Genomic DNA, 24931 nt, shown 5'->3' with positions numbered 1-24931 from the left:
ATGGTTTCGTGGCTTTTTGGTAGCCAGTGTGCAAGGCACGGCGTTTCTCCTCTGGGCTGAAAAGCTCCAGTGTGGAGCCACATTCCTGGAGTCCTTCCCCATCCAGAATCAGGGCTGCAAGGCAGTGCCAGCCTGGGGCTTGCCGTTGCCTTTGCTGCCCTCTGGGAGCCTGGCCTCTAGTTGTGGCTTCCCAGCTTTGGCAACAAAAATGTCCTCAAATGTCCCCCCCACTTTGGTCTTCTTTTTCTTTTTTTCTTGTGTTTACCCTGCACAATGTGGTGTCTTCATCTGCCTGGCTCTGCCTGCAAAGCAGTTTGTGCTTTGGCTCGCCTGGCTTATGTTGCATAAATTACGGAAGTTTTCATTTAGTTTAATTTTAAAACAAAACAAAATTGGCAAGGTCTCTTGTCAGGCAGATCATCTCCCCAGTCTGTTCCTCAGGCGGTGGAACAGGAGTGAGAATTTGCTCAGTGGAGAGCAAGGCAGGAATCCCTGCCGAGCCCCTTGGGCCATGATGCCACAGCCCTCGGGAACCTCATCCATGGAGTTACAAGGTCAATGCAGCTGCTGGGATTTTTATTTTTGATGTGTTTTTTTTTGGAAATGATGCACTGAGGAATTTATTGGTCTTTCATATGTGTTCAGTTGATGCAGCTGAGACATATTTTCAAGGCCAAAAAAATGCAGAAGAACCAGCAGTGCTCCAAGCAGGTAACCTCCCCTTGCTGAGCCTTTCTGTGCTGAGCATGGCTCTGAAGAGCAGGCATGGCTAACACGAAGTGGTGAAGGGGGCTTATCTCTGTGTGCTTGGTCACAAATTCAAGGCTGCCCTTGTTGCTCAGATATACCACAGCTTTTACATCTGGCAAGGAGAGCATGTTTCCCAGATGAGACTTGAGTTGGCTGATTGCTGGAGAGCAGACCAGTGAGTCTCTTCATGAAGCTGGTTTCACATCCATGGGCTTTGAGGTGCAGTGGCTGGAATCAAAGAGAGTTTCAACTCTTGGTATATTCTTTGGAAGGAAATGGAGGAGCAAAAGCATATTAGCAAGTAACAATAGAAAGAGCAAAACCTGGTAGGGATTGAAAACAACACACAAGCACCTAGAACCAGATGTTGCACTGTTTTACAGAGTTTGCATAAGTGCTACCATACAGTGTGTGCGTGCGCCTGTCAGCTTCCTTGTGCCTTCTTGGCAAAGATCCTGGAGCACAGATATGCAAAGGCAGTCTCTGCCCGGAAGAATTGCACTGTAACTGGATGTGGCTGGAGGAGGCAAAGGGCACTAGGGCATGTATTGGATTGTTTGAGATTACACTGTGGAATAAAACAGTTCCTGTCCTGCCTCTAGTGCTCTGCCTGTTGGGCACCAATATCATAATGGAGCTTTTTTTGCTTATTTACTGTTCTCTGTGAAACTCGATGCTTTACAGGTGTTGATTATTTAAGCTTGGAGTTGACTCTGATAAAGAAATGTTATAATTTTTCATATAGAAATTACTTCAAATGTGACCAGAGATAGCATAGCAAAGGAAGATAGCATAGGCAAAAGCAAGATCTAGCAAATCAGTTTTTGGTATAATGTAATTAAATGAGGCTTAAACATAAAAAGCATTAATTCAGTTTTTGTGGTATGAATTGGTTTGGGTTTCTTAAGAAGCAGTTGAGAAAATACAGAATAAAATGGTGAACTCCTGGTCCTGTTGATATGAGTGGGAGCTTTGCCACTGAGCAAGGCTCGAGTTCCTCCAGCCTTTTATCTGCAATGAGGCTTAGCTGCCCACCCTACCCACGTCACTCTTGCTGCTGCTTTCCCTCCTTACTCACCATGCAGCTTCCTCTGGTCCTGGATGTGTCATTGAAGTCACATCACCCCAGCACTGGGGGAGGAGTGGGGTGAAGTAATGCTACTGCCAGAATCTGGGCCTAACTCGCATCTTGATTTTTATTCATCGTTTGGTACAAAAGTCAGAGGTGTTCTCTGGTGTCTGCTGTCTTAATCCACTGAAATAAGACTGGCCATGTGTTTAATTTTAACCACATGCTTCAGTGCTACAGTGTCTTGAGTCTGAACAGGCTGAATTTAGTGCTTTTACTCTGCCTTTGCTATTATTATTAAAGCTGGATGTTGCAGCCAGTACTTCTATGTAGTTTTTTTTCCTTCTGGAGAAAGAGAGAGGAATTTACTATCAACAAGGCTGCTAGCGGTTAAATTGGCCTGTGCTAGACTTGGCAGAGCACATCTGCTGTGACTAGAGTGGGCTGAGTGAAGGGGGTCCCAAACTTTCCTGCTGCTTCTGATTGTCTGCAGATAATTTTGTGCAGGACTGGGGAGTCATTTCAGCAGCACATCTGTTCCTGCTGTGGACCTGATCCTGCATGCTTTCCACATGCAGTTTCTCTTGGAAATTATAAGCATGCAAGGCTGCAACATTGGTCCTATCATGACAATTTCCTGGCAGAGAGAAAAGAAACTATTTTTAAATGAAAGCTTAGAATCAGAAGAATATTGCAGAGTGCAGCAAAAAATTGTGTCAAAACCCTGAAATCATGGACTCGGCAGTTTCCTCATGCCAGTGGTTTTCTTCTCTTCATGGTTTAAAGGCTATGTTTTTGGAGGACTGGGCTGAGATTTTTCTGAGAGACATTTCTACTCCCCCTGGTACACATTATCATAGCAGCACTGTCTGTGTGAGTCAGGCTGGAGAGGGGGGATGTGCTGTATTCACAGGGGTGGGATTTCGCAAAAACCCGTAGTTCTGCTGTGCACACAGTCAGAGTGGTTCTCTTTTAAGTTTGCCCAAGATTTCATTATCCCTCTTCCCCACCCCCCATATTGGTTTTATATTCCTACCTTGGTGTACCTTTTAAACTTTTCCTTCCAAGTTTCATTGCTCAGTGGTCCTTGGGAAAAGCAAATAAGAGAAAATGCGTGACTTCTTCTTAGCACAGGAAAATTATGTCCTCTTTTCCCCATCACTTGATTTTGTATAGATTAAGAATGACCCAAAGGGCTCTTGCTCAGATTTTCATTTAAAACAAACCAACTGATTAGATTCGAGATCATTATTTCCCCCAAAAGCACTCTCAGAGTGATTTGAACATGTGAAAACAGGCAGTTTATAACCACAATTGTTTCCCTGCCTTTGATAGAGTGGTCACTAGTCAACAAAGGTAAAATTCACTGCCTCAGAGGGAGATGCTTTAGTTAATTAGTTACCATCAGTGTTGTGCTAAGAGACTCACTGCTGCTTGCCCATATATTTGCTTGCTAATCTCACTGGCTGGCTTTGCTGATCCCAGTCCACTTGTTGTGCTGGATTCCCATATATTCCCTGCGAGGAAGTGGCCTAAACCACATTGGCACAGGGGAGACAATGAGCATCATCTTCTTTGGCCATTTTCTGTGCTCTGGAAACCTGAGGGGCTGGGTAAAACCTACTTCACAGGTTTTGCTTTTCTGCTAACATGAGGTTTTCCAAGCCTAGTCTGGGCTCAAAAAGTGGAATTTTGGTTGCACATTTTTGATACTGTTTTTTAACAATATTTTTCCCCTTTTTTCTTCACCCACATGCACATTTGCATGCTCCTGCAGTGCTTTGTGCATTATCTGACTGCCTCCTTCCTCATTCCAAGAGGTGGATTTCCCTGCCACTCTCTGATCAGGAGCATGCAGCTTTTGGTGCTGCTCTGCATTGTCCCCACTGGTCTTTTTTTGGGGCTGTGGGGTTTTGGCATCCTCCAAAGGCTGCCAGTCAGTAGCTGTGGTCCTGGCCTCGGCATACCAGCTCTGCCAGTGGTGCTGAGATGGGCCAGCCTAATGCTGCCCACACACCATATTTGCAGAAACATGTCTCCTGCAGGCCTTTGTGGGCTTGTCTGTGGCCTGGGTATGTCACACCTCACCATGTAAACCACCAGGCAAAGTTCAGCCTGGTGACGAGCAACACACAGGATCCTGTCCTACCCTGTACTGTTTGCATATGTGAGGTTAAATGGAAGGAAAAAACAACCCAGCGTGCCTTTCAGTTTGCAAACTTAGGGGAGAGGCAGCTGAAAAGCCTGGCATTTACCCAGCTTTTGCTTTTTTCCAGGCGACCTGGTGTCTCGAGCAATGCATCACCTCCAGCCCCTCAATGCCAAGCAGCACGGGAATGGGACACCAATGCACCAGAAGCAGGGATCGTTCTACTGGGAGCCAGAGGCTCTCTACACCCTTTGCTACTTCATGCACTGTCCACAGATGGAGTGGGAAAACCCCAATGTGGAGCCATCAAAAGTCACGCTGCAGACCGAGAGGTAAGAGCCACCGCACCGTGCTTAATGTTGTGGTGAAGACGTTTTGTTAATAAATCAGCCCGGCTGGCTAATTGCTAATTACAGCTTGCGCGCGAGAGGCTGCAGAGCAGTCTGGTTTGGTTTAGGATCACCTCTTTGAAATCCGTTTCTCTCGCTGAACTGCTGCATGGCCGAACCAATATATATCAAAAGTGACACCCAGTGGCTACATACAGCAAATTGGTTCCAGATGTGCACTTGAGAGAGATTTCCTTTTCCTTTCGTTGTTGCTCAGCTATTCTGTGTTTTGGAAAAGAAAATGAGAACTTCTATTTCTGGCCTAGCAGGTTTGGGTTTAAATGTGGGGTTTTTTTCTGCGTGCTAATATGGCTCAGCAGCTGTGATTGGGGAAGTGGAAAATGAATAGAGTGTAGTGTGTAGAAAGGAGAAGTCATTAAAGATAGTGGGCTCCAGCCGCACTGAGTACCCGGGCACAGGAGTAACCTCAGGGCTGCTCTGGCCAGGGACGTGGCAAGTTCCAGCTGTGCTGCTGTTGTCCCTGCTCTGGGGATGGCCAGGGCAGGGGAGGCACACCTGGAGCCCTGCCATGACTCAGGGTCTGATGTAAGGTGAGAAGGAGGTGCCACTGAAACTGGCAGGCAGGTGCCATAGTGCAGGGCAGCTCTGCACCCAGGCACTGCAGAAAGCAACCAGGACAGATTGCTGACCAAGAAAATAAATCCATGTCCTCTCAAAAGCCCAGCAAACCCTCTAGTAACACAGGTCTCCAACTGTGTGCTGTTTCCCTGCCACACTTCTCACCAGCTGTAAACCAGGCACCCCCAGGATGGATGAGAGGAGTGGCTGGTGCTGGTTGGTTGGAAAGTGATGGATATTAGTTTTTAGGATGGGTATTGTGGTGATGCAAATGCAAGCTGATTTGTCAAGTTGGGTTCCACATTTACATCCCAATGTATGTATTGGGGTGTACTTGTGAGCCAAACTCTGATGTGCACGTGTGCCCCAAGAGCTGTGCATGTGTGGCTCGGTTATTGTTTCAGTGTGAGGTCTGCATCTCAAAAGCAGCATTTGAGGATGTCATTGTATGTGTAGCTGTAAATGGTATATAATATGATATCTAAATTGACATACTTTTGTATCACTCACAGAAGACCATACCAGATGAAACCCTGGCATTAATGATGTTACTGGGAATTTTGCCATTTGCCTTTGGATGGCATTTTGTTTCCTTTCAAGTTTGGGTCTCTCCATGAGCATGTTTGTCGCTTTTTGTTCTGTTATTTCCAAAGAAGAAAAAAAAAACAGAAGGGAAATGACAAGAATCCAGAATTTTATTTTTTTCTTCTAAATTATTTTTAATTTCATGATTTGTCATCCAGCCTTGCTATTGTGGAAGGCTTAACTCGTGTCCAAGAGTGGTTAGTATGCACAAAAAAAATTTAAAAAATTAGAAAATACCTTCACCTGATCTATAGTCTCCATCTGTGGGCATAATGGCACTGGAACCAGAGGGAACATAGGAGTGAATAATGCCGAGCCTCTGGTTTTGTAAGACTTCTTCAGACTTCCCTGTGCAGAAGTGAAAAGGGCAGGAATATTTTAGCACTTGCTTTAATAGGTTTTCCTTTCTCTGAGGTCGCCTTAATGCAAGTCCTGTTCCTTAGAGCACTTGACATGCTGATTATTTAAAGCGATCGTTCTTTGCTTTATTTTGAATACTCCGTCTGGCAGGATGTCTTCCTTTGGCAGGGCAGTGTAATGCCTGCGGCGTGCGGTGAGGGCCGGAGCAAGTACTCAGTGTTATTGCCAAGAGCTTGTGGTCACTTTTGGAAGGAGCAGATACGTCTCCTGTTGCCTAATCAAACATGCGTTAGTACTTAGTGCTGGAGTGGGAGCGACGCGGGGCTAAGTGTGAGCCCGGATATTTCCATGGAGCTGAGTTCTGGGCATTTAATCAGCTGGATGTAACCATCCTGTACTGCTCAGAAAGGACAACAGTGAAGCTGACTTCTCTTTAGTGCTCTGAGGAGCTTTACTGCTCATTTCCTACCTTTTGTTTTTTACATGCAGGCTTGCTTTGTGGTCCATGACTTAATTCTGGTGGTTTCGGTTTCCATGATGGGTTTTTGTGCGTTGCAGGGAAATGGGTTTGTTAAACATGGCACACTTATATGCAGAAGATTTGCAAGAGTTGTGGCGTATCTGTGTGACATATTCCCTCTCCAGCTGTGGCAATTGCTTTTATTTTGGAAGAAGCCCAGAAGGAAGCAAGGATGTCCAGGCATCTTTCCCCATCCTTGGCCTTTCTTGTGTCCCTGCTGGTGCAGAGAATCCAGGACTGTATGGATCTGGCTGTAGGCAGTATTTTCATGAAATAGGGGTTGCCCTTGGCTCCTGTGAAGCCAAGCTGGCTACTGACTTGGCCCCCTTCTCCCTGATAGTGCAGGCCCAGGATGGAGAGGGTTGTGGGATGCAGTCAGAGAATTTTGACAGCAGTTGCAGGGCTTGGTGGCATCATAAGACCATCCCATTCTTCCCACCCAACGCCAGCCCACCTGGATTTCGGCTGAGGTAGGGAGCTGCAAAGGCTCTACACGTCCTTCTGCAGAACCTGGATATGGGAGAGGAATCCAGCATGGTGGCATTGCTGCCTGGCTTAGCACTTTCCAGCTCAAAAAGCAGTACCTCCCTCAGAGTCTTGGGGGACACATAAAATGGGATTTTTACCTTTGAATAAATCCAGCACTTTGTTTCTAGGGAGCCTTTCTCTGTGTTTACTCTTCATGGAGGTAAAGAAATGAGAATGCGGTATGTTTTAAGAGTGTTTGTCTTTACATAAAATAAAAGGGAAAAATTATATAGCAAAACTTGTTGCAGGGGGGAGTCGGCTTTCATGGGAGGGGGAGGAGGTGGAAAGAGGCCAGGTTTGCTCAGAAAACGTGAAAAACATTCCCCACCTTCTAAATGCCAACAAACCCAACTATAAGATGGATGTGTGATCCCCTCCCGCCCCAAATTCATATTCTTTCAATCTGGTCACTTTGGCAGAAACTCTCTAAATTTTTGGCACCAGCACAAGCCAGTTCTGCTGACAAATGGGTACCATGTAGATGGCTATTTTGGCAGGCATGGAGGTATGGAGAAGGGGTGGACCTGTTTGTGGGGTCCCCCTTCCCTAATGCACCCAGCCAGGATGTGATGGAGCCATTTATCTTGTGCTGGGTGTTTCGTACAAAAGCAGTGCTCCTCCAGTGCCTCCACCTGCAGCGAGTGCGAGTTATTTAGGTTTGTTCATTCTTTTGCTTTCCCAGGAATTAAAAAAAAAAAAGAGAAGGAACTGTAGATGAGGCTGCTGTTGCCAAGATTTCTTTCTTGCTTGCTGCTTCTAGTTTAATAAAAAGATCTGTCCCGTGGTTGTGTTTTGCTTCTCAGCCTCTGTAATGCTTCTAAAAATATTGCAAGTAATTTCTTGAGCACCGGAAAGCGCAGAATCTGTAGTTGCAGATTTGTGTCATGTTTTTTTCCTTAAGTGGTTCCTTACCCACTTTTATCCACAGCTGTATTGACAAAGTCCTCATTACTTCCTAACTTACCATGTTCCCCATTAACAACTCATTGAGGAGCTGCAGCTCAGCAGCTCAGCCGGTCCAGAACCACCCATTAATTCTGCTCACAGACAGCAGAGCTCCTTCTCCAGTGCTTCCTCTGCTGCTGCACCTTGCAGGAGCGTTAACTCCTTGTACCACCTGGCAGCCATTAGCTTTTCTCCTTGCATCTTAATTGAGTTGATGGATACGTGTCTGGTTTTAACCTTCTTTTTACTTTTCCTTAAATACTATTCCCTATATGTGGAGCAATCCCTTAGGAAATTCCCATGGGCTATTATTGCTTGCTTTTTATCTTTCTGCCTGCCTTGCACGCTCACATGGACACACACACAAAAAAATACACGTCCCTGCATGTGTATATGTGTGCAAATTGTAGCCTGGAATCATTTGTGATTGATGGAGAGAGTTTGAGTTATCTGAATTTTGTTTCGTGCTCTGGATAGTTATTAGCGTACCTGGCTAATTAATGTGATGCAGCCCCCTTAATGAGAGGAGTGTTCCACTGCTATAAAAAAACTGGAACTCTTTCAAAACATTTTTGTAATTGCTACAGCCGTGTCTGCAGTACAGATTATACCCATAGGACAGTTTCAGTAAAAAGATCACTAGGGAAATGTGTCCCTGATCTAAATTATGTTATGGTACAAACTCCATGGATAGGGCAGTCTTCAGCAAAGACCACAGAGAGTGGAGAGAATGGTGGGTAATGCTAATGAGAAACAGGTAAAGCACTGGGAATATGGAAGTTCTGCTATGAAACCTGAATGAACCTGTATATGCAGAAGGGATTACATATGCTTGATGTGCCAGTATGCCATAGTCCCATGTAACCCTATCTGTTTTTATCCACTGTTTAATTGGAAACTTCACATGATAAAGCCGTAGCCTTGCTGAAGTCAAAGTTAAGACTAGAGTTGATTCGACTGGGAACTGAAAAGAAATCCAAATACATCCTTATATAAATCCTCTAGGTTTGCATCCTAAATATCAAACTTCCCTTTTTAAAAATCCCTTCAGCAATGGTATTGGCAGCTGCCTGCAGCGTGTGAGACAGCACATGTCACGAGAAATAGTTCAGGCAGTATTTGTAGCTCGGCTATTACACTGCATATCCTTGCTGGGCTGGGGTTGTATTCTACATCTAATTTATCCAGCTGGACTTAGGATGTCCATGGGATGGCTATAGGATTTTTTAAATAGAGAAAATTGTGTGCAGCCCTGTGATAACAGCATGGTATCCAGGCTGTCCTGTGCTGCACTCCGAATGCTGGCGTCCCCTCAGGGATTTATGCCACTGCCAGTAGTGTCAAATCTGATGTCAAAACTGCCAGTGAAATATCTCCCCGTTGTGGTTGCTGGCTGAGTCATCACTTTGACTCAGTTGTGTTTCAAGTCTTGGCCTTTAATGTTTTCCGTGCAGGAGAGGCAACAGGGACAGCTTGTTCCCACACTGGATGCAGGTTCAAAAACCATGATTTGCAGATACCTATGTGTGGACTTGGGAGCACCAATGATCTGGTGCTCAAAAGCATGAGGGTAAACCCTCCCTCTGCCTGGGTGGGTCTCCCTGAGGGTGACACACTGCTTGTGTGAGAGCATGGAGATTTCACCCTTTGGCCTGGAGAAAATGCAGAATTGGTTTTGTCAGAGGCTGGCTGCTTGTGTCACCCTTATCTGAACTTCTGGGGTGGCAGAGGAGCTGCCTAGCATGGAGTAGCTGCATGAACTCAGCATGGAGCATCAGTCAGAATTGCTGGGTCTCTGGAAAGGATTGGACTGGCAGCTTTTTGAAGGCATCAAAAAAGTATTTGCTCTCTCTGAAGACAAAGAGCTTATGTTGTAACTATAAATGAATTTTGCAGCCCAGAAACCCGTCTAAAATGTGCTCTATACGTTGGAAAAAAATATGCTTTTCTATCTTTCAATAAGGCTAAAAGTGGACTAGCATTGCATATATAGTTTAATCATATGTTCTAAATGAAATCTGTCAGAACTGTGGAGGCTTTTCCATTTATATGTTGGGATTTTCTTTAAAAACCACCCATGAAAAACATGAACTAACAAAACAAATGTAAAGAGCTTTTTACAGTGTTAAAGCTGCTGACTCATATGTGCAAGAAGAAACATCTCCCTACCTTTATCTAGATAGGCTTTTACTTGTAAAACTACAGCCTTATGCTTCTCAGAAGCACCTTTAAGTCTTACTTGATTGCTTTTGAAAATTTAAACAGCAGCGATATGTGTGTAGCAATTTTCCAGCCATTGCCACAAAGCTTTGCAGTCAGCATTCCTTGGCTGGAGTGAGAAGAAACTCAACACCTGTAACATTACCATCCTCCTCAGTAGCTAAAGGATCCTGCAAACAGAAATCATCCGAAGCAGTTGTAACAATTGAACTGCTTTAAAGCAAGGTCAAGTCTGTTCAGCTGTGTCCACTTCAGCTGGTGAAACTGAGGGAGAGACAACGGGAGATAGTTGTGGGAATTCATGTCCAAATAGGATTAGCCCTCAGGAATTTGTCTGTTATTGTGATACAGACTATCAAGCCACTCCCCTCCCTAGAGTTTGATTTAATATGGGCAGCGATTGTGCGCAGGTGGCAGGGCAAGGGCTCCATAGGTGTCTGAAAAAGAGCAGTGTGAAGTGCCCCTGGAAATAGAGAGAGGTTGCTGTGCTGCACTTGAAAAAATGATTTTTTTTTCTATGAGCACTGTGTTTGGGAAATCTCTCCTGTGTGCTGATGAGCTCCTGTACCTGGAGTTTGCTGCAGGCTCTACTGTGAGCAAGGGGCTGGTGGCCTGTCCAGGGTTGGTGAGCCACAGCAGCGTGGGAGGACTGAGCTTGGCTGAGGGGTGTTCAAAGGTGATGAGTGTGTCATCAGGAAGGCAGTTTAAGTCTGCACAACAGAGGAGGTGACAGACAATAGTTCCCAGTTTGGGACTTTCATCATCTGGCAGAAACGATTGAGGAGTCACTCCCACAGTGGGAATTGGGAGAAGGAAGTGAGGCAGGACACTGCTTTCCTGACAAGGGGGGTACTGCCAAAAAGGTGGATTACTTGCTATAGGGGAGAGAGAGTGGCTGGGGAGGGGAGGAACTGCTCCAGCTGCTGGGAAATCAGAAGGGAGTGGTTGTGTGTGTAGTGGCTCTGCCCTTGAAGGACTGGGCAGAATGCAGACTTTGAAGCTGGTCAGTGGCCAGCAGGGAGTCTGCACTCTGTGGAGATGGTAGAGACAATGAAAAACCAGGGCCAGGGGTTCTTTGGAGCTGGGATTTGTCAGAGTGCTGGCCCTAGTGCTTTGCAGCTCTGACGTTGCAGCAGGTGGTATCCAGACAGGAGCTTCATCCATCTTCTCACAGACCCATGCAAAAATAATGAAGCATCCTATTGCATTTTATGGTGCACATTTCTCATGGTCTTTCATCTGACAATTTCTCTTGTTTATATAAAGGTATACTGCCACCGATAACAACAATAACAATAACAGTACTACTTACACTAATAATAATGAAAAAGCCTGAGTTATTGCATATGCATGACAGGACTTTTAATATCTCTGTGTGTCAGCAAGTGAGGGACAGGAATGGTGGGCAGCCCAGGATGGCTGTGCATGTCTCTGGAGGGAGTGCAGGTTTTAGGCAAGCCCTCATGTGGTTAAGATGGTGTGATTAGAGAGGATTACACGTTATGTTTAGTTCCCCTCCATAATACCTGCTTTTCTGATGAGCCATTTTGTAATTTGAAGTGCCCCAGAGACATTAGCCCCATGAAAACCAAGATAGGTTTGATATCTCATTGGATACGGAGGGGTTGTTGGCCCCACTCCAGAGGGAGAGTGCTGGCAGGGCAGGGAGCTGGGATGTGTGAAGGGGATGAGGAAAGGGATGTCTGATAGCAGGACAGGAGAGGAAGGCAAATGGTTGTCCCTTGTGGGGGAGTGCCAGCAGGTTATTACCTGCAGATGTCTTCAGGGCACAGGAGCTTATGGGTCCTCCAGCTGTCCAAAAATAGATATGAGAGGAGCACTTGGCAGCAGGAGGAAACAAGGAAGGATGCTGCGTGGGAAGAAGAACCAGAGATGTGAGGGTTTGTGGAGCACTCATAATTGCCTTTTCTGATGAAGGCATGCTCCGAGAGGAGCCAGCTACCCCCTTGCTGAGAACAGGGGCACAGGGCCCAGAAGGGTCCAGCCCTCTGGGATCTGCTTTATGTTGGCCTCCTCCATCCCTCCTCCACCTCCCAGCTCCTTCGCGTGGGATGGGAATTGCTCTGTGCAGAGACCTCTCCCTGCTTCCTGATCTGGCATGTTTTTCCATTTAGATGTCAGCTCAGGAAAATACAAGTCTGTGCCAAAAAACATCTTTTTTGGGGGATACTACTTAAGTCCATGCTTAACTTTGAACTGCAGGGAATTAAAGAGGATGGAAGCATGCATTTGAAGTTAAGCACAAGTACAGAGATAGGCTGGAGGAGGAGGAGGTCAGAGCACTCACTGACCTGCAGCCCAGGTAAGGTGCTTCTGCAGCAGTTGAGCTGCTCCTGACTTTCCATATCCTTGAGGCAGAAGCCCAGCATGTTCCTACCATGGTTAGATTAGTTTAATTAAGACATGCTTCCAAAGCATATAACTAGGTGACTTACTTGCTATTTATCTGCTCTTGAACACATTATTACTGAACTCTCCTGTTTGTTACCTGCCTTTGTACCAGAGATAAATCAACATATACACCAGTGATATGATGCGTTTGCCTAACCCATTTTCACACAGTGCCATTTGAGAAGTGAAATATTTCTTGCTGATGTCACATTGTCTTGTGGGTTGTCACACCCTTATAACTTAGTGTTCCTCTTTCTTCTTTGGCACACAAGCAGTATTTAAAAAAAAAAATCCCCTTCACATGGTGCATAGGCTCTTGAAGGGTATTTTTAACCTATTGCACTCAGACATATTTGGTTTTCTTCTCAAAATACAAATTCCCTAACATGCTGAAATATGCAGTGATGATTTTTCTTTCTGCCTTGGAAAAAGGAATCTAATATATTGTGAGTGAACTCTGCATCCTTATCTAGGACTGAAATTGGACTTCATAGAAAATTCCCCTGCTTCTGCAGAACGCCAGTTCTCTTCCCTTTTGGGATTTATTGCACCAAATAGCCATGCTCATTTCTGTTTCTCTGTTGAAGCTTGCAAGTCTGGGAAAGGAAAAAAATGCAATTTTATAGTGCAGTTATCTCAGTTCCTGTAGATATTTTTAGTTGCTCTGCTCCTTACTGTGGTGGGGCAGATTTTGTTCTGGGGGGTTCTGACCTGCACAAGAGGAGGAAAAGTGTGAACCACAGAGTCCCCTGCTCAGCCACAGCTCTCTGCTTTTCTGTTCCCCCAGCAGATGTTATAGGAAGGCTCTGTACAAGCCTGTCTTCATTTCTCTGATCCAAACAGTGTTCACTCATGCAAAACATATCCTCGAATTGAGTTTTCCTTTAATTGTATTCCTAGAACCAAGTTATGTCTGTAACTACGTACAGTTTTACACTTCCACTGTGATTTGCAGCTCCCTTTCTGCTGTTTGCTCGGCAAGTGGTGAAAAAACTCCTGCTGATCACTTGTCCTCAGCTATTTAATGCTGCAGAAGAGGGTCCCTTCTACTCCTAAGATGCCCTGGGGAGCAGATCACTTTCTAGGAGCAGATACACCCCTGCTTCCCCACTCTCCCTTCTCTGACTCCCGCCACCCTCATGACAAATGAGCTGAGTTATGGAAATCGTTTCACGGGAGCTGTGGGAGAAGATGTTCCATCCTTATCTGCCTCCTTATGTGGCCCGTGGCAGGTCTGGGGAGAGCAAAAAACCTTGGAAACAAATGCAGCCTGGTCTTGAGGTGACGGCAATGTGTTTGAATAGAATAATGATGACAGTGGCAAGTCGGCCAAAGATGTCATATTTCAAAAAGAGGTTGTTCATTTAAGTGCCCATGAGATTTGGGAACCCGGCGTCCTCAGGAAAGTTAGTGGCCTCAGTGTTTCTCTGTCCTTCGGTGCTTTTGAAATATCTCATCCCTCCTCAAGAATATTAATATCAGAGCTATGTAAAGCCAAGTCCTCAAAAAGGGAAATAAATGCAGAAAGAGCTATAAATAGGAAAAGATATTCCAGAATCAACATCTTCTTAAATAATTTTTCTCAGGGTAGATCCTTTTGAGGTAAAGTTGTATATTTAAAATGTAAAATATTTGCCTACTCTGCACCTAATACAGGCGTTTTTTCCCTTTTTCCATGAAAAGGGACCGCAGAAGGAAAGGCAAGCAAGAGACTTGCAGTGACCTTCAAGGTGCTCAGCTGCAGTCATTTTATTAGTTTTATCTCTGAACTAGGACTTAAAGCTATGGTTCTCATTTAAGTTTGGCATTTTTCTCTTGGTTCCCAAGTAATTTTTAACATAGGTGGAGCAAATCGTGTGCTGCATGCTTCATCTAAGGCTTATGCAGCTCTCACTGGGGCACAGAGCTGCACAGGCATTGTGGAGTGAAGGACCATGTCTGTGATGGTGCCCAAACTTTGCTCAAGGTGAGGCTGTGGCCCAGAGGCCCACCATTCACTTTGGGGGTTGGTTTTCTATATTTTTGCCCAGTTGGCAGAACAGCTGGCACCCAAAGCTGTAGTGGTTTGATACTCCTAAAAGTGAAACAAAACGGTTTTGATTTCTGACCTCACTCAAAGATAACCTTCACATCGGCTGCAAAGTCCCCCACTTTCCGTGCTGAGCACAAAGTGCACGTTGCATCAGCAGGAGATGCTGGAGACTTCCTTGTGCATCCCCTCTCCATCCTTGGCATCTCGGGATGGGGGCATCCCCTCTCTCTGCCCAGGTTCATTCTCCTATCCCTGTGGTAAAGTGGCAGGGGAGCATACCCAGGCCGGTGTGTCAGCCAGAGCAGGACATGGTCCTGTGCCAGGCTCATGCCCTCTTTTTGGGATTACATTGTGTGAAGGATGGGAGGAGGGGAAAGAGGGCTTGCCAGGCGGGTGCACTGACCTCACAGGAGCCCCATAAATGAACGTGGCTCATAAATCTCACTCTTCAAATAATCCTGCTCTGGTGACAGGGTGAGACATCTTCATTTAGACCTACTTGAAAATTGCTGAGCTGGTTTGCTCTCCCATTCTTTCGTTTTGCTTGATCCCTTCTCTCTCTCTCTCTCTCTCTCCATAAATATATATTCTCCCATATATATGCACACGCACACACATGCACTCCCCTGGTGTCTCTTTCTCTCTACCTGTCATTTCCGTGCCAGGGTACTGTAGCATTCATGTTTGTGTGCTTCCCCAGGCCATTCATTGTGCTGCCTCCCCTGATGGAATGGATTCGGGTTGCCGTGGCTCACGCGGGGCACCGTCGCAGTTTCTCGGTGGACAGCGATGACGTGCGGCAGGCAGCCAGGCTCCTGCTGCCGGGAGTTGACTGCGAACCTCGACAGTTAAAGTAAGTCCACAAAACGCAAATCTGCTGCTTTGTGCAAAATGTGTCTCTCTCTCCTGGTGAACAGCAAGCAGGCAGGCGGAGGGCTCTGTTATTGCCTGGAGAGGCGCATGGATGCTCCGGCTCGTCACTGTGTGTGTTGCAAAATCAGCTCCTGGTATTTGCTCACATCCGTGGATAAGCTGGTTGAATGGTAATGGGTGCCTGAATATCTCACAGCTGGATCGAGCCCCTAATCTGCTCATCAGAGCTCATATGGTGGTGGTTTTCTTTCCTCTTCCTATTAGATTCTGCTTGCTAATGAGGGGCTGAAACCTTCTGCTAATTGTCTGCTTCACGTTGCTTTGCTGTAAAGTACTGAAATGTAATTGGCAGGGCTGCAGATATTTTTCAGGGCTTTGTTTTCAGCATTAATGCTTAAAGGGCACATTTAAACTTATAGGTAAGACTACTTCTTGCAGTAAAATTGTATTTTTCATGCTAATGTCAGTTCAAATCAGTTGTAAATGTCAGCTTAGATAATTTGACTTTTTCACGTATCAGATGTGACCTTTGGGTTTTCTAATGGAGTCTTAAAGTATTTATTGCCAGGATATGTTTTCAGTGTCTGTTTTGCCTTATTATTGTGTACTTGTATAAAAGTAGGATCTAGGGCCATTCTGGAGTCAAGAACATGTTTGGTTTTGATTTTTATATGAAAAGGCATTCTGAATCTGCCAAAGTAGAAATTGTTTACTGCTATTGCTTCACAAATTCTCACCCAAACCCCAATTTTCAGCAGTCTGCCTGTCCGTACAGCAGTAGGTGCATTCTTTCCTGCAGCACAGAAAGTAGAGGGGTGATTCCCGTGATTAGCTGTGACAACCTTCATCGGAGCAGCTGCCTTCTGTTGGCTCTGGCCTTGACCTCCTCTTTCACCAGAGAGTATAATACTTTAATTCGAGATCTACATAGGCTTTTTATAGTCGCGGCTATTCAATATTTAATTGAAGAAATATGTTGAATTTCAAAAGCCAAATCTTGAGCGTTTCACATTTCAAACCTTGCCTGTAATTGCTTCCCATCTCGGCCCTCATTTCCAGAAGTGCTGCATTTTGTGTCCCTACTGAAATGTCAGGACTTACAGGTGTAGGTACTACACACTGTCTGAAGACCTAACAGTCGGTTCTGAAAAGGCACAATTAATTTAATACTTCTCCAAGTATTCAGGCAGGATTGCAAATAAGGCAATAATGTTTCTACCCTACATCCTCTGTCTTAAAAATTAAGGTAGATACAGTTAAATATCTGAGGATTAAAAGAACTTACAGTATACCACTCCTAAAGTTGTATTTTGACTCTGTGTGTGTATATATATATATATATATATATATATATATATATATAAAATATGCCATCAGCTGTTAGACAATTTTCCAGGAGTCTCAAAATAATTTGAACTTGTAGAGAGTTGTATTATACTGCAGAAGAATTTATTAATTATGGGGAACAAATCAGCATTTAGTTTATAAGTTGCCAATAAGAATTCATTTTACAAAGAACACAAATGATTGCTGTTGTCCTGGTTGTCTTGCAAGTGGGAATGAGCCTGAAGAACGCAGTCTGGGATTAATCAGGTGAGAATAAAAAGAGAAATGATTCCTGAGACAAATTCTGGATTTTAGAGAGACCAACCTTTGCAGTATGCCCGTATTTGACTGCAGGGGCCCAATTCATCCATTGATGTCTCAAAATGACAGTCTCTCTACAGTGCTGACAGAGGTCTGCAAGTGACTATTCATGTGCTTTGGGTTTTATTTTAAGGTCTGTGCCTACTGCCACTATAGTGCAGCAGGTTCTTTGTGTAGCTGCAAATAAGACCCTGTCTGTCTGTAATCTTGAGATCAAAGGAAGGACCAAACTTTTCTGAAGAATAATGTGAGGATGTTAATTTGAAACTTTGCAGCTTGTAATTTTTTATTTATATTCAGCAGACCCTCAGCACTCCGGATTGTCATAAGCCAAACACAAATCCTTCATGCCTCCCCATTAGGGAGGGTGCCTTTCCAACTCTCAACTCCTCAGTGAGCATCAGTTCCATAAATTCAAACACTGGATGGGGGAATACAACTTTGCAGGGGATGGCTTTTAAAATAAGCTGTGTGACAGATGAAAGCTGGAGGGTTTTAAATGCAGTTAGTTTGATAAATTTTGTTACTTTTATGGTAAGAGTTTAGCAAGTGGAACCTTGAAACTGATTAAGTTTCTAGGCTTTTCATTCACGGTCTTCTTTAGTCCCTAAAACATAGAGACCTAAACCCAAAAGTTCCCGTGGTCCCCTGTGATAACTTCATGGTTGTTGTGTTGATTCACAACCTGTCATTGCAAACACATAAAGCAAAATCACCTTCCATGCTGGAGAAAAACTTGCATATGGGCAGAGGGAGAGATTGGCAGGATCTCAAAAGGCTGTGAAGTTCAGGATCAGTTTGGATAAAACCCAAATGTTCAGCTTCTTATCTGGACTACAGCATGGAGTAGTGGAGACACTTCCCAGCACAATCACATACTCCAGCAGTGAGGTTCCTGATCTGTGGCTGTGTAAATTGTCTCTGCTTTTTTTTCTGCCTTTCATTCCTCTGTTCCACTCTTTTTCTGATCCTTTTTAAAAAATCCATTGCCTTAATTTCTTTCAATGTTTTCATCTCCTGAAAGAAGAGCTGTGCTTGCTTTGGGCAGAGGAGTGAGGGAAGCTGGAATCAGTCAGGAGCTGCCTGTGTCCTTCCTGACTTCTTTTCATTTTCAGAGCAGCAGATGGGCCAGAAAGTTTCTTCCCTTTCCCCAGCTTTCAGAGATGAACAGGCATATAAATGGTCACCTTCCCCCAGGAGAGAAAGCTTTAGACAGATCAGTTGTTTCCACCTTTTGCAAGGAGGTAGGTTTCACAGGTGGATTGAGTGCTGGATACACAACAGCTAGCTGAGATGGCAACCCAAGTTGTGTCCAGGATATTATCACAGTGGGAGACCACAGTTAAATAAAACCTTGCCTGTACACAGGCCCTTTGGGCCACCTGGGGCAGCTGTGTGGAGTCAGTAGAGAACTGTGTGCAAGGTAGCTGTCTGCTGGCATGAATCTGGTGAAGGTGGGTGCTCTGCTCCCTGTTCTGACCTTGAAGACATCAGGGATGAAGGTGATTTGTTGTCAAAAAGGGACATAGTGGTAAAAACTGTGTTGACCTGCCTTTCTACTGCAATAAGGTAGCATTAGTGTTCAGTCTGCACTGGAACTGCCTGGCTGCAAACAGATGCCTGGTTTTGGCTTCTCCTTATAATCACGTCTGCAAGGGGTACTTTTCCCCTTGCTTCAGCTAAACACAAGAAGTTCTTTGCATGTCTTTTCCTTCCTCCATTCTGCTTAAAACGAATAAAACCCAATGTGTTAGACATGGTAGGGAGGATTGCTGGTGCATGACTACATCTGGGATGGGAGGCTGACAGCAGAGGAACAGAGAAAGGGAGGAGCATCCTGTACTGCTCAGCACAAAGACTGTGCTTTTTGTCAGAGTCGGGGGCTTCATTTCTGGTGGCAACATATCATGACAATCCTGGAGGATGTAAAGATGCTGGAACACCTGTGAGAGGTGTGCATCAGTGCCAACAGAGGCCATCACCCAAGAACTTAAGTGAATACTTTGCCTCTGGTTTTGGGGAAGAAAATCCTATTGGAAAAATAAATCACAGCAACAAGGTTATGAAAATGGAAAAACAGTAATCAAAAGGAGAGCAAATTATGCAGCTTAATGCACTCAAATCAGGATGAACAGATAACCTCTATCCCAACAAAGAGAAAAAACTGCCTCACAAAATGAGGGGGTCAGAGGGAAATATTTTTAACAAAGCCTGGAGTGATGCCATAACTGTAAGGATTAATAATAGTAATGCCCAACATTTGAAAAGGATGAAAAATGATCCAAGGAAAATTCTAGGCTGTTAGTGCAAGGCCTTTGAATGTTTTTTCAAGCAAAGACTGATTAAAGACATGTTGTTGAGGGAAAAATGGGATAAAATGTGACACAGATTTTCTAAAGATAGATCTTGCCAGGCTAATCTAATAACTTTTTTGATAAGATAACTGATTTTCTACCCCAAGGAAATTCAGTAGATTTCATCTATTTGGACTTGAGTGAAGATTCGATACAGTCCATGCAGAGAGCTATTAAGATGGAGAAGATGGGGGTTAGAAAAGAAATTGGAAAGTGAGCAGGGGCTGGCTTCAAGAGGAGTGGCAAGTGCTGGGTTGGCTGAGATGGGGTTGCAAGCTGGGACCTTCAGCTCTCACTCTTAAAAACTGGTATTTTTTAATTTTCAGAAAGGGTTTTGGCACAAATCTTAGCAGTGTGCTCTTGAAGCTAAAATTTGCTGATGCCATGATGCTGAGAGGCATTGTCCTGACAGAGGAAGTTTGGGAAATCATCCAGGAAAAAGTGGATGACCTTGAGGGCTGGGACAAAATAAATGGGATGAAATGCAGTTTTCCACAAATGGAAGGCAAACATGTGGAGATTAAATAGAAAAATACACACTGCAGTGTATTTGTAAGATATACACTATATATGCAGAATAATATATACTATATTGAGAGCAGAGTATTGGAAAGGTGGTGGGAAAGGCTTTAGAGCAGTATTTAATCTCAGAATGATTGTAAACCACAAAAGTGGATTTTTCCTCAGCCATGAAAGAAGCAAATGTATTTTGAGGCTGCATTGGGAGAGGTATTTCCAGTCGAAGCAGGAAAATTTTGATGCCACATAAAAGTGGTAGGAAGTGATGTGGAATCACAAATCCTGTGTCCTGGTCAAGAAAATATTCACTTTGGACAAGGTAGAAAGAAATGGGCTGGGGTGATTTGATTTTTGACAAAATGTTCTCGTGAAGACAAACTAGAGGAAAGGGGTTCACTCAGCTGGGCAAAGTGGGTGTTGAGGGAACATGTGGCCCTTCTCCAGAAATACATCAGGAGTAAACACCATGGAAAGAAAAATATACTATTTAAAGGACAGCATGGACACAGGAGTATGTGAATATTAGCAAGTAGTGAGTAAGTTCAGACTGAATGTGTAGATATATCCAAGCCTTGCTGCAGCATAGGACCAGGTTTATTAACCCTCCAGTCCCATATGCTCCCTCAGCTGCTGCCCTTCACAGTCTCACCCAGTGCTCAGAGTTGCATTTACAGCTGTGATCCAGAAAGGTCTCTGGGCAAATGCAGTGACTGAGTGCCTTTGAAAATCGGTCTTTAATTGAAAATCAGTCCCAATTTCCAATTAGCCTTGTCCTGGGAATACCTAAGTCTGCTTTTCTGTCTGGGACCATCCCTCTTAATGAAGGCTCTTCAGGAAAATAGGATTATCCATCTGAAGAGTGAAGATTATTTGACATGAGAGCATCCTTGGCTCATTCTAGAGAGTTTTCTTAAGACTGTAGAAAGGGGAAAATATGGTAATGGAAAGGGAAGATGTGTTATTTTGTTCTTTCAGAGCAGGCTATACCATTTGCTGTGTCATCCTAATACTATACCACACATATGCAATTCTAACTTGAAAGTGAAAGCAGAAGAGTCGCATTTAATGTTTTATTTATGGAAATCTTGTGCTTGTACTAGAGCATGAAAATATAAATAGACTGTAATAAATAGAGATTTGAAGGCAGAAAAATATTTCCACTGTTCTTTACTCTCTCTTAAAATGTACTGGGTAAGGGGCTGAGTTTCTGGAGAAGGAGAGAGAGTACAAAATTGCAAAGAAATTCTGCTGTTTAATTAGATATAGCCACTTTTAAGTAGGGACGGTTGGTAGTTGCCAGTTTTCTTGAATGTTCTTGTTCTTCCCACAGATTTTCACTACTGCTTTAACACCAGCCATGGCTATTGCTGTAATTAGATAGAAAAACACAAGCAGTAGCAAAGAAGCTACTTAACAAAATCCAGCAGTTCCCTGGGGCAGATGGTGCCAGCATATGAAGGAGATTTTATTACTTAAAAGGTAGAGCACAGGTTTCCTGGGGTGAATCTCAACCTGTCCTGCCAACCGTCTGCTGGAAGACAACAATAATAAAAAAAAAATATTGAAAGGGGAGGACCTGGTCCTCATGTTCTTCTTCACTTTTAGGGCAGAATACACTTGCATTTTTGCAGGCTTTAGGATCAAGCTGCCTTTTTCCCACTGCAAGCAAGATCATTGCTGCTGTTTCATATGCTCTGTTCCTTTTGTTACATTCCTGAATATATTACATTACATGTCCCTTTATTACATTCCTGAATATAATAATCAGGATACAGGTAACATACTGTCTTCCACTTATTAGTGAAGTCTTGTGCTCTCTATTTATATGAAAGATGAATCTGTACTGAAGTTTTCCAATGATACTGTGGCCTTGTTTGGAATCTGAACTCAGATTCAATTTTGAACATGGTTCCCAACCTATATACGTGGAACTAGAATACTAAGACTGTTTTGAAATACAGATTTGGTCTTGATTTGATAGTCACATCACTTTCTTTAATGTATTTTCCAGTATTTTTAACCAGTTTAGTCTCAGACTGTTGGCAAGAATAAGAGGTTGGATAATAAATATCTGGAGTATTTATTTCTTGTCTTAATTTAGCTCCTGATTAAAGTAAATGGAGATCTTCTGTATCTACATTAAAAAGTAGTGCTCTTCATCACTTTGATCAACATGTTTGTGTTTATATTTCCCTCTCTCCAAAACTGAAAATGCAAATCATTGTCTCAGTATAGTATTTATATATATTGCAGGTCTATTAATATCAACATTATAGTCCACATTGGAATAGTGCTCTCAAATTTAAATCAAATTGTCTGCTGCTCCTACTCTTGCTCTTACTCTTGTTTGTGTCTGTAGTCTCAGTGAAGAGCCCCAGACAAGGAACAAGACCCTTTTGTGCTATGGGCTGTGCAACCCAGATCAAAACGGCAATCCATGACCCCAAGAAATTCAGCATTGCAAATGCATGTATCCTGCTGGCTAAAATATGCCTCCTTCCAGACTTCAACCAGCTGAACTGTAATTTCTGACTCAAGACCTCATTCATATTTAGAACAGATTGAATAAATTCCACAGAGCTAAAGTGATGGACTTAATTATTAGATTATCATTCTTTTAATTGAAAGGGCTGGCGATCAAGTCCCAGGTGGACAAACAAGATTGTGATGCTTGGCTATCAGTGTGATGATCTGTTCCTTTCAGCAAAGGGGAGCGTTTGTCCTGCTGTTCAATACAGTCTGCACTCCATTTCTTTTAAATCAACTGCATCTACCAGTTACGATGGAAACACTTTGCCTTTGAATCATCCATTTTCCCACATGTATTCAACCCATGAGTAACTTATTAAAGATCTGCACAGACTCTATCTTAGCCAGTCTGAGTGAAAATGAAAAAAAAAACCACAAAACAAACCAAACCCTTGTGTTTAAACCACTGCTGTAGAAGTGCTGCATTATGTTTTCATAATGGGAGTTTGGGAGAAGGAAAATAGTTTTCTGTACTGCTAGGACCCATTACAAATGAAGAAGATTATCTTTGACTCCTTTCAGAGATCTGAGTATTTCAGGATATGATAGAATATCATGGTCACCATGCAGTGTTTGACAGTGACCATTTGCAAGTAATTAATGTTACCATGGCATTCCCCATATAAAGCCACGGTAAATTTAATTCTGTGCAGTGGCAACACTGTAATGATCTTGAAGATAACTGCTGTAGAGGCAATATCTGTGAGGAATTAAAAGAGGACTTGGAGAAAATCGTATTGCATTATAAGTTAAAAAATGTGGTCACAGCTTTACTGCAAATATAAAATCAAGATTATTTCACTTGTTTCTATTTTTCCTATTATTTATAAAGGCAATTGTTTGCTTGATTCACGCTGCGGAGGGACCTGCTAGAGAGATGACAGTCTGTGTGATCGAAACTCTGAATTAAAAGGGGTGGATTTGCTGTTGAGCACAAGGACTAGGATCAGTGTATATTATTAATTCAATTTTAATCTCACTTCTGGGAGTGAGACTGTGTGTACAGTGGTGGTGGTGCCAAGGAGCCTGCCCAACCCCACAGGAAATAGGGAAATCCAGAATGGACTCTGTCTTTTTTGAGAGTATCACCCTCAAAGGATGTTGATCAGTCCTACCTTTGTTACTGTATCGCCTCTGGGAGACCTCAAAGTTCAACTAACCCAGCCAGCATCTGGTGTTGTGATGTCCTGCCATCCTGAGACTGTCCCTTGGTGGAAGAGGAGGAGAAGAGCATTGGCCCCCCTGGTCTTTTGCTTCTCTCATCAACCTTCCCTGCCCCTTCAATGAAAATGCACCTTTTCTGCAAGTCTTAGGGAAAGGATGACCTCTGATGAGGGTGAAACTCATCTGAAAGGATAAACTCTGCTGGCTGGCAGACTCTGGCAACAAACCAAGATGGCCTTGGGGGGACATCCTGCTACTGAGCTGGTGTCAGCCTCCTGTGCACTTGGAAAGATCACAAAGGCTTTTTGGCAAAAGAGCCATGAACTGACTGTGCAGCTGGGGAGGTTTCCAGCTCTCTTTGCGCTTATGCTCTCTTCCCTTGCTTAGCAGGCACAGTTTCACAGCTCTGAAAAGTGACCCTATATATATTTAGCTGACTTAACTGTTCCTCTTCAGCCTTATTTTTCAAGCTTCTTCCCATCCCTTTCCCACCTCTTCATAGCTTGTCAGTGTGTTTGTTTCAGTCCAAAGTTAAGAAGTCTTGATCAAGTCAAGCCTGGGTGTCTATTCCCTTCCTCCTTTTTTTTCTTGCATTCTTTGATGTTTATGATTCTGAATGGTGTCCATGATGGAGCAGTATCCTTTTATACAGTGTAATACGGAGCAGACACTCTGCTTCTTTTGGAATCAACACTATACAGTGAATGGGATGAAAGAGGACTTGAGAGAAAATGCAGCACTGTGGTGGCTTAAGTTTGATTTTTGATGGGTTTGGGGGTTTTTTTGATTTTTCAGTTTTCATTTTGAAATGTTTCTGCTCAGTCTGCCTACTGTACTGTCTTCCTAGTTGGCTTTCTCCAGTGTTAAAAGTGATGCTGTGTTCTTCTATTTGTACTTGTAGTACAAATCATTTTTGATCATTTTTGATGTCTCGTCACTACTTTTGATCAGTACGTGTTAAATCTCCTTTTCTTTAACTCCTTCACCTCTCTGGCTTTTTGAGATGTTGCTGTGCTTTCTCTTCTCATCCTCTGTTCCTTTCCCTCGAGTCATGCTCTTGTTCTATTAAACTCACCAGTTTGATCACTATCCATTTTATTAGTCAACATATGACAATGGGATCACTGACAGTGGTCTATATCAGATTTTGCCATATAGTTTCCTTTGCTATGTCCCATAAATTGGGGCTGTAACCCACAATGGGTCCTTTTTGGGGTATAAAAAGGCAGTGGGCCACTGGTAGTGGTACTAAGTTGTGGTTTCTTGTTTTGTGGTACTTGGTGTAGATTGGACTTTGTCAGCCCAGG

The 24931-nt window shown here is 43.7% G+C and overlaps 1 protein-coding gene across 6 annotated transcripts in view; it reads left to right on the top strand.

The window, feature by feature from the left end:
- Positions 1–24931, top strand: part of ABTB3 (ankyrin repeat and BTB domain containing 3) — a 183611-nt gene that overhangs the window by 108546 nt on the left and 50134 nt on the right. For all 6 annotated transcript variants that reach the window (XM_051784570.1, XM_051784567.1, XM_051784572.1 and 3 more), the window contains exons 3-4: positions 4096–4300; positions 15239–15391. In XM_051784570.1, coding sequence (XP_051640530.1) covers positions 4096–4300; positions 15239–15391 — 358 coding nt within the window. The remainder of the gene's footprint in view (positions 1–4095; positions 4301–15238; positions 15392–24931) is intronic.

Source organism: Manacus candei, unplaced genomic scaffold, assembly GCF_025592945.1.
Source record: "Manacus candei isolate 608988 ecotype Guabito, Panama unplaced genomic scaffold, ASM2559294v1 h1tg000018l, whole genome shotgun sequence".
NCBI classification, from domain to species: Eukaryota; Metazoa; Chordata; class Aves; order Passeriformes; family Pipridae; genus Manacus; species Manacus candei.
Note: the sequence above shows the minus strand (reverse complement) of the source record. Positions and strands in the feature narration are given on the sequence as shown.